The sequence below is a fragment of the Coregonus clupeaformis genome, chromosome 28 (assembly GCF_020615455.1).
Source record: "Coregonus clupeaformis isolate EN_2021a chromosome 28, ASM2061545v1, whole genome shotgun sequence".
Taxonomy (NCBI): domain Eukaryota; kingdom Metazoa; phylum Chordata; class Actinopteri; order Salmoniformes; family Salmonidae; genus Coregonus; species Coregonus clupeaformis.
Window position 1 is genome coordinate 34,106,885 of NC_059219.1, and position 9,588 is coordinate 34,116,472.

At 41.8% G+C, this 9,588-nt stretch overlaps 1 protein-coding gene across 2 annotated transcripts in view; it reads right to left on the reverse strand.

Annotated features, from left to right (window-relative positions):
• LOC121579051 (PRKC apoptosis WT1 regulator protein) overlaps nt 1-9,143 on the reverse strand; it is a 69,436-nt gene extending 60,293 nt beyond the window's left edge. The window contains exons 1-2 of one of the 2 annotated variants that reach the window (XM_045208939.1): nt 9,015-9,143; nt 7,987-8,711 (exon numbers count right to left, since the gene is read on the reverse strand). In XM_045208939.1, the coding sequence (XP_045064874.1) occupies nt 7,987-8,547 (561 nt within the window). In that variant the 5' untranslated portion in view covers nt 8,548-8,711; nt 9,015-9,143. The remainder of the gene's footprint in view (nt 1-7,986; nt 8,712-9,014) is intronic. The other variant, XM_045208940.1, reaches the window with a different exon arrangement.
• Nucleotides 9,144-9,588: the final 445 nt, after the last annotated feature.

Here is a 9,588-nt window from a genome sequence, read left to right on the forward strand (position 1 = left end):
GATGTGACCTTGTTTGGGAAAGGTTTTAGGAGCGAGTAAAACAGGCTCCACCCAATAGCACTTTCATTCTTACATTCCTTTAAAACAGATGTATAGAAAGCTTTACATTTTTTTTTAAGTACCTCTTCGAGCATCCTATGGTTTACCTAATTACCTTACAATTGAATAACACCCTATTACACTGATGCTCAAAACTTTCCCTGGCCATTGCTTTCATGCCTATTAGAAGGAGTGAATGAAAACAGTCTGTGGGAGGCCTTTAGAACAGAATAATTTATGATCGTACAACAGCAGGAAGAGAGGTATCTTCAGAGGTGGAACCAGAACACAGATGAATGACAGAAAGTACGACAGCCCCAGCATAAGGTCCAGAAGTAGTGGAGCAAAAACATATACAACTCCCAGAGGACAGGAAGAGAGTGTAGCAGCACAACAGGCCTCCCGCGCTAGGATGTGTGATTTGAATTATTAGGTTCCCCATTAGCCGACGTCAACGGCGACAGCTAGTTTTACTGGGGTCCGACACATAACGTAAAAAGATATTACAGACAAAAGACTTTACAATTACATACATTTAAAAACAACATGGATTGTGTGTGTGCGCATCTATCAGTTACACATACAGTTGAAGTCGGAAGTTTACATACACTTAGGTTGGAGTCATTAAAACTCGTTTTTCAACCACTCCACAAATGTCTTGTTAACAAACTATCGTTTTGGCAAGTCGGTTAGGACATCTGCTTTGTGCATGACACAAGTAATTTTTCCAACAATTGTTTACAGACAGATTATTTCACTTATAATTCACTGTATCACAATTCCAGTGGGTCAGAAGTTTACATACACTAAGTTGACGGTGCCTTTAAACAGCTTGGAAAATACCAGAAAATGATGTCATGGCTTTAGAAGCTTTTGATAGGCTAATTGACATCATTTGAGTCAATTGGAGGTGTACCTGTGGATGTATTTCAAGGCATATCTTCAAACTCAGTGCCTCTTTGCTTGACATCATGGGAAAATCCAAAGAAATCAGCCAAGACCTCAGAAAATATTTGTAGAACTCCACATGTCTGGTTCATCCTTGGGAGCAATTTCCAAACACCTGAAGGTACCACGTTCATCTGTACAAACAATAGTACGCAAGTATAAACACCATGGGACCATGCAGCCGTCATATCGCTCAGGAAAGAGACGCATTCTGTCTCCTAGAGATGAATGTACTTTGGTGCAAAAAGTGCAAATCAATCCCAGAACAACAGCAAAGGACTTTGTGAAGATGCTGGAGGGAACAGGTACAAAAGTATCTATATCCACAGTAAAACGAGTCCTATATTGACATAACCTGAAAGGCCGCTCAGCAAAGAAGAAGCCACTGATCCAAAACCGCCATAAAAAGGCCAGACTACGGTTTGCAACTGCACATGGGGACAAAGATCGTACTTTTTGGAGAAATGTCCTCTGGTCTGATGAAACAAAAATAGAACTGTTTGGCCATAATGACCATTGTTATGTTTGGAGGAAAAAGGGGGTTACTTGCAAGCCGAAGAACACCATCCCAACCGTGAAGCATGGGGGTGGCAGCATCATGCTGTGGGGGTGCTTTTCTGCAGGAGGGTCTGGTGCACTTCACAAAATAGATGGCATCATGAGGAAGGAAAATTATGTGGATATATTGAAGCAGCATCTCAAGACATCAGCCAGGAAGTTAAAGCTTGGTCGCAAATGGGTCTTCCAAATGGACAATGACCCCAAGCATACTTCCAAAGTTGTGGCAAAATGGCTTAAGGACAACAAAGTCAAGGTATTGGAGTGGCCATCACAAAGCCCTGACCTCAATCCTATAGAAAATGTGTGGGCAGAACTGAAAAAGCGTGTGTGAGCAAGGAGGCCTACAAACCTGACTCAGTTACACCAGCTATGTCAGGAGGAATGAGCCAAAAACCACCCAACGTATTGTGGGAAGCTTGTGGAAGGCTACCCGAAACGTTTGACCCAAGTTAAACAATTTAAAGGCAATGCTACCAAATACTAATTGAGTGTATGTAAACTTCTGACCCACTGGGAATGTGATGAAAGAAATAAAAGCTGAAATAAATAATTCTCTACTATTATTCTGACATTTCACATTCTTAAAATAAAGTGGTGATCCTAACTGACCTAAGACAGGGAATTTTTACTAGGATTAAATGTCAGGAATTGTGAAAAACTGTGTTTAAATGTATTTGGCTAAGGTGTATGTAAACTTCCGACTTCAACTGTACGTGTCAGTACATACACACAACAAGTAGGTCACATGGTGGAGAGGCGTTGTACTGTGAGGTGTGTGCAATCCCACAGCTTCTGGTTGTGAGTCAGACTGGTTTGACCAGGAATTGAAAGCAAGAGGGGTGATATAAATATGAGCTAGGCCACTTTACCACATCTATATCAAACGTTACATTCCCCAGGGCTTCAGTACAGGCCAAGGGGGAGTTAATGTAGCTATATGGCAAAACTCTGTCTCAGCACGTCCCATATACTCAGATTTGCTGCTTTACCCCTCATTGACAGTGCTGCTACTTTAAGCACAACAATATCAAGTGATGGTAAAGAAAATCTGGGTTTCAACACGACAGTATTTCACTCAAGAAGGTTTACAGATGTTTAGATGGTGTAATTGAATTCAATTATCAGATAAAACTCAACTCACTCACCTGGAGAGACCTCGTTGTGCATATATCCAGAGCTAGATATGATCAGATGGATCTTTAGAAACTGTGGGTACAAACTGTGCTACCTTGTGGTAGCCTCACAAAACAAAACTGTTGCAGTTGGCATTTGAGCTCAAAATGTTAATGATAGGCCTACCAATCAGGCTGGAGCTGTGGCTTTATCTACCAATGGGCCATAAACATTTTGAGGCAAAGCCAACTGTCAAACAACGGGCCTTCCATTTATTAGCACTTTGTTGATGCAGTTTCTCATAGGAAAATAAATGTTATAATCACATTGCTTTGTCCGTGGAGTGAAAGATATCAGCATGAACATGTACAGTTAACACACACACACACTCCTCTTAGCCCATGACATATGCATAAACTACACAAAAGTGATTAAACAGCAACCAGGAAGAAGCTCTGAGAAATCCCCTCGGCTATACACTGCGGCCCTATCATTTTTACATTTGACATTTTAGTCATTTAGCAGAATTAGGGTTGAGGACCTTATTCAAGGGCCCAATGACAGATTTTTTTACCTAGTCGGCTCTGGGATTTGAACCAGTGACTTTTCGGTTACTGGACCAGCGCTCTTAAATCGCTAGGCTACCTATCACCAGTGTGGGGCAATTCCATGGTAACGGAATTACGCTGAGACTCACTTTAAAATGTATGCCAAGCAAAAACCATTGATTTCAAAGTTTAACAAACCATACAACTCTATGCACAATGACTACTTTGAACAATTTACAAAAAAAAAAAAAAAAAAAAAAACATTTACTGGAAACACTGTGCAGATGCAATATTTAGTAACATAATTACGGTAAAATCTCCCTCAGTTTTATTCTGTTACCAAACTTTGTATTTGCACAGTTCTTCCTGTAAATGTGTTTTTACTAAATTTAATGTGGAAATTGTTCAAAGTAGTCCTTGTGCATAGAGTTGTATGGTTTGTTAAACTTTGAAATCAATGGTTTTTGTTTGGTATACATTTTTAAGTGAAAAATGTGAGTCTCAGCGTTTTCCGTTACCATGGAATTGCCCTGTGCTAATTGGCACCAATGTGTAGCCTGCCCTATCATACAGTCTGTTCACTGTTGCTACTGACAAATGGCTCTGGGTGTTCCAGACACAACAGCAGCAGCAGCCTTTATCAGAGAGATCCAGTCCACCACATGAAACAAAGTTCACGCTCCCGAATGAAAGCAACTCAGTCTCCAAACAGAGCCTTATAACACACTGCTGGTCATAAAACATGGACGGCCCCATAAAACATGAGGCTCATAAATTAGGCCTAAGCCACAGTGAGGCCAACAGGAAACGGACCACTGACACAACACAAACATCCTAAAGAGAGAGAAAAAGAGAGAGAGAGCGAGATAGTACTCACCTCGCCCGAAACACACTCAGACAGCGTTATCTTCACACACACATCACTTAAGCAGTATTCCGTTGTTCAGTAAGCATTTGTTAAGCGGGTCAGAGGTCTCCAACAGCCAGTAGACACATACCATTCTCCGTCAGAGAGGGTGAGACGGACAGGGAGGCTGAAATGAGACACCTTCCTGGAATGCAGGAGGTGGTCCTGATTGACACTCCACAGCAGAGCCACAGTGTTTGCGTCGGTTAACCGTGAAGCCATTATCAGCCCATCATAGGGAGAATGGTCCTATTGCTCTGAAACCCCCTCAACAGCTATTGCGCCCCACAGAACAAGCAGGCTGATTATGCCCCAGCGTACCTATTCAACAAAATGCATAACACAAGGGGCCTTGTGTGAAGATGGTCCAAATCATACAGCGATCGCGGTGTCAGGGTTTAGATTTACCATGGGAAAGATGCAATGCAATTACATTTACATTACATTTTAGTCATTTAGCAGACACTCTTATCCAGAGCTTATAATTAGGGTTAAGTGCCTTGCTTAAGGGCACATCGACAGATTTTTTCACCTAGTCGATTCGGGGATTAGAAACAGCGACCTTTCGGTTACTGGCACAATGCTCTTATCCACTAAGCTACCTGCCGCCCCTAACACAGGCAATGTTGTTGCATGGGGCATGATCGCACATAGTTTGGCATGATCTGTGGGGTTGAAACCTAGCATTACGGCTTGGCTTCTGACCAGCTTCTCAAACTCCTTGACTGGCACCGCCGACCGCCTAATAACAGGCTGTCACAAGCCAACTGAGACACTGGTCAACCTCCCTATCCACATCGACGGGACAGCAGTGGAGAAGGTGGAAAGTTTTAAGTTCCTCTGCGTACATATCACTGACAAACTGAAATGGTCCACCCACACAGACAGTGTGGTGAAGAAGGCGTAACAGCGTCTCTTCAACCTCAGGAGGCTGAAGAAATTTGGCCAGTCACCTAAAACCCTCACAAACTTTTACAGATGCACAATTGAGAGCATCCTGTTGGGCTGTATCACTGCCTGGTACGGCAACAGCACCGCCCAGCAGGGCTCTCCAGAGAGTAGTGTAGTCTGCACAACGCATCACCGGGGGCAAACTACCTGCCCTCCAGGACACCTACAGCAGCAGGACAACTACCACCTCAGCCACTGCCTGTTCACCCCGCTATCATCCAGAAGGCAAGGTCAGTACAGGTGCATCAAAGCTGGGACCGAGAGACTGAAAAACAGCTTATATCTCAAGGCCATCAGACTGTTAAATAGCCATCACTAGTACAGAGAGGCTGCTGCCTAGATACAGACTTGAAAATCACTGGGCACTTTAATAAATGGAACACTAGTCACTTTAATAATGTTTACATATCTTGCATTACCCATCTCATATGTATAAACTGTATTCTATACTATCTATTGCATCTTAGCCTATGCCATTCTGATAATGACAATGCTCATCCATATATTTATATATTCTTATTCCATTCCTTTACTTAGATTTGTGTGTATTAGGTTTTTGTTGTGGAACTGTTAGATATGACTTGCTAGATATTGCTGCACTGTCGGAACTAGAAGCACAAGCATTTCGCTACACTTGCAATAACATCTGCTAACCATGTGTACGTGACCAATACATTTGATTTGATTTATTTGATTTGAGGTGAAACTCCACAGAGGGCAGCGTGGGTCTGGGGTCTGGGAAGCTGTCAGAAAAGCCAGGCCCCTAATATGTAGACTACACTACGTGGCTTCAAGGCTCTGAGCCAGTGTCAACGTCATGAAACATGCCCATTATACAGTGCCTTCAGAAAGTATTCAGACCCCTTGACCTATTCCACATTGTTGTGTTATAGCCTGAATTAAAAATGGATTAAATCAAAAAAATTCTCACCCATCTACACACAATAACTGATAATGACAAAGTGATAACATGTTTAAAATGTTTGCTAATTTATTGACAATTAAATATCTAATTTACATAAGTATTCACACCCCTGAATCAACACGTTAGAATCATCTTTGCCATCAATTACAGCTGTGAGTCTTTCCGGGTAAGTCTCTAAGAGCTTTGCACACCTGGATAGTACAATATTTGCACATTATTCTTTTTTAAATTCTTCAAGCTCTGTCAAGTTGGTTGTTGATCATTGCTAGACAGCCATTTTCAAGTCTCGCTATAGATTTTCAAGCTGATTTAAAGTCAAAACTGTAACTAGGCCACTCAGGAACTTTCAATGTCATCTTGGTAAGCAACTCCAGTGTATATTTGGCCTTGTGTTTTAGGTTATTGTCCTGCTGAAAGGTGAATTTGTCTCCTAGTGTCTATCGGAAAGCAGACGGAACCAGGTTTTCCTCTAGGATTTTGCCTGTGCTTAGCTATATTCCGTTTCTTTTTATACTCTGGAGTCCTTGCCGATGACAAGCATACCCATAACATTACATATTTTCAAGCATGGTGGTGGCTGTGTCGAGTGGTACTCAGTGATATGTTGAGTTGGATTTGGCCCAAACATAATGCTTTGTATTCAGGAATGAAAGTATTTATTTGTATTCTGTACAGGCTTCCTTCTTTTCACTCTGTCATTTAGGTTAGTATTGTGGAGTAACTACAACATTGTTTGATCCATCCTCAGTTCTCCTATCACAGCCATTAAACTCTGTTTTAAGGTCACCATTGGCCTCATGGTGAAATCCCCGAGTTCTTTCCTTCTGGCAACTGAGTTAAGAAAGACACCTGTATATTTGTAGTGACTGGGTGTATTGATACACCATCCAAACTGTAATTAATAACTTCACCATGCTCAAAGGGATATTCAATGTCTTCTTTTTTATTTTTACCCATCTACTAACAAGTGCCCTTCTTTGCGAGGCATTGGAAAACCTCCCTGGTCTTTGTGGTTGAATCTGTGTTTGAAATTGACTGCTCAACTGAGAGACCTTACAAATAATTGTGTGTGTGGGGTACAGAGATGAGGTAGTCATTCAAAAATTATGCTAACCACTATTATTGCACACAGAGTGAGTCCATGCAACTTAATGTGACTTGTTAAGCATATGTTTAGCCTTATTTAGGCTTGCCATAAACAAAGGGGTTGAATACTTATTGACTCAAGACATTTCAGCTTTTCATTTTTAATTAATTTGTAAACATTTCTAAAAACATAATTGCACTTTGACATTATGGGGTATTGTGTGTAGGCTTGTGACACAAAATCTCAATTTAATCAATTTTAAATTCAAGCTGTAACACAACAAAATGTGGAAAAAGTCAAGGGGTGAGAATACTTTCTGAAGGCACTGTATAAATATAATTTCCCTGATGGTGGAAGTTCTTAGAATAACAGGACAGACATATTATTGAGTGGCGGACTGGTGGTTGTCATGCTTTCATCAGCCTCCCCGCTTTAATCTGAACCTCGGCCAGGCTGTGACATGATTTAAGTGCAATAACAATGATACTGCTCTCTCCGCACATTTTCAGCATTCTCATGTCTGTGCCAGACAGAAGGTCTTCATAAACACTCAACTGGAACAGACATGTTTATGTGGGCCTTTTGAAGGTCAGAAGAATGAATGTTTTGATGACTTCTCATTAGCCATTAAAGCTACTCAGTCTCAAACCATTATTTTCCCACAAATATCCAACCCATATGGTAGATTAAATGTTTGTTTTCATAATGATAATGACAGAACCTAAGGGACAGATAAGTCCATCTTTTATGCAGTCTTTTCCCCAGTGGTTTCATAACTTTTTTGTGGGCATTGGCCTACAGGTTGACAGTACAGAGATTAAACAGTCTCATCCAACACCATGAGTCATGCTTAATAACTAGGCGATGATGTGTAAATAAATGAAAGTTCCAGACATTTTGGACTCACCTCGGTGGATGGCATGCTGACAACACCTGTTGATCTGCGCTTCTCCCTGAGCTTTCTCTTCTCTATCTGTCCTTTCCCCTTCCTGGCGCTTGGACCACTGTTCTTCTTCTCTTTGCCTTTACTGGGTGAGGGGCTCTCCTTGTCACTGCCATGGTCATTGCATGCAGTGGGGCTGGACTCTTGTGGGGTGCAGGGCACCAGTTGCGGTGTCTTCTTCAGGTTACTCCCCGGTGTATCCGCTCCTCTGACGGCTGGTGTCGGGTGTGGGTCATCGTCAGGTCTCTTCAAGGCTGAGGAGGATGATGAGCGAGCCATAGGGTATGATGTCCCGCGGTCCGGGTTGCCGTTGTTGTTAAGTTCGGTGCTCGAGGTGGCATTGCGCATCTCACTTTTGTTGCTGTGGCTCCCCAGGGACGCAGTGGCAGGGGCAATACCACCAGTGCCCGCGCCGGTGGCCGCAGCGATGTCCCCGAGCATTTTTGCCCTCATTTTCTCCCGTTTAGCCTTCCATTCCTCCAGAAAGTCTGTCTGTGCATTTGGTTTAAATCCACCCGTTGCCATGTTCCTTTTTTTCGTTTTGTATGTGTGGGTTTTTCACCAGTGGCTTTTCTAAGTTTGTAAACTACGCTCCTTCAGCAGGGAATTTGTAATTTCCGTTTTTAATCAGGTTACGGTGCAATCGTCCTTCGCTTCTAATGGCACCACATTTCTCAAAACGACTCGGTCTACAGGTAATGGAGAATCACAGTTAGTGTAAATTTGGTCCAAACTTCAATGAAACTACCTCATTTCCAAATTACTAAAGTTCATCACATTGGACGTGTATCAAAGGTTGTTTTTTACAAACTAGCCTACCCATAAACAAACAGGGCTTGAACTATATATATAACTAATTGCAAAGTTGGTGCTAGATGGTCACAAGTCGATCATTCTTAGAAGTTGTCTTTTTTCCCCAAAAATATTACAAAGTAACATGAATCACTTAGTGAACTATTGTAACAGTGACATGCGTTTCTAATAAGACTCACCTGTTATTTTGCAGTGCTTTCGCTCTCTCAGGTGAACATTCCGTGGGATGTAGCCTACTTCACTGGCAAACTCGATTAGTCACACGCAACCAAGGGAACAGTGCGGCTCGGACTCAGCCCCTTCTCCTGGGCTTCTCCGAACCCATACGAAGACTCACGAATACATACGAAATTAAACGGATGTATCCTATTCTATTATTAAAAATGTTTGCGTTGTACTAAACACCTTTCTTCAGTGGCGGCTGGCCGATAGAGGGCGCTAGAACGCCGCCTCTTAAATAAAATTATTTTTAAAAAAAATAAAAAAAATAAAAATAATAATAATAATAAAAACATCAGTATGTCAATATTTGTGTGTTTTGAAATATGGAATGCACACAGTAATATGTGTAAGATATGATAGAAAATCATATTCGCAACCTTTCCTCTGCCTGTCAAACGCGCTCGTCAGCTCTGGGCGATACAGAAAGTGCCCGAGGAGGCGGGTCTACGTAGCAGTTAAGCCAATTGCTAATTTAAGATATGAATGTATGACATAAAATGTAGCTAATCAGCGATTTTAATTCGAATCCAA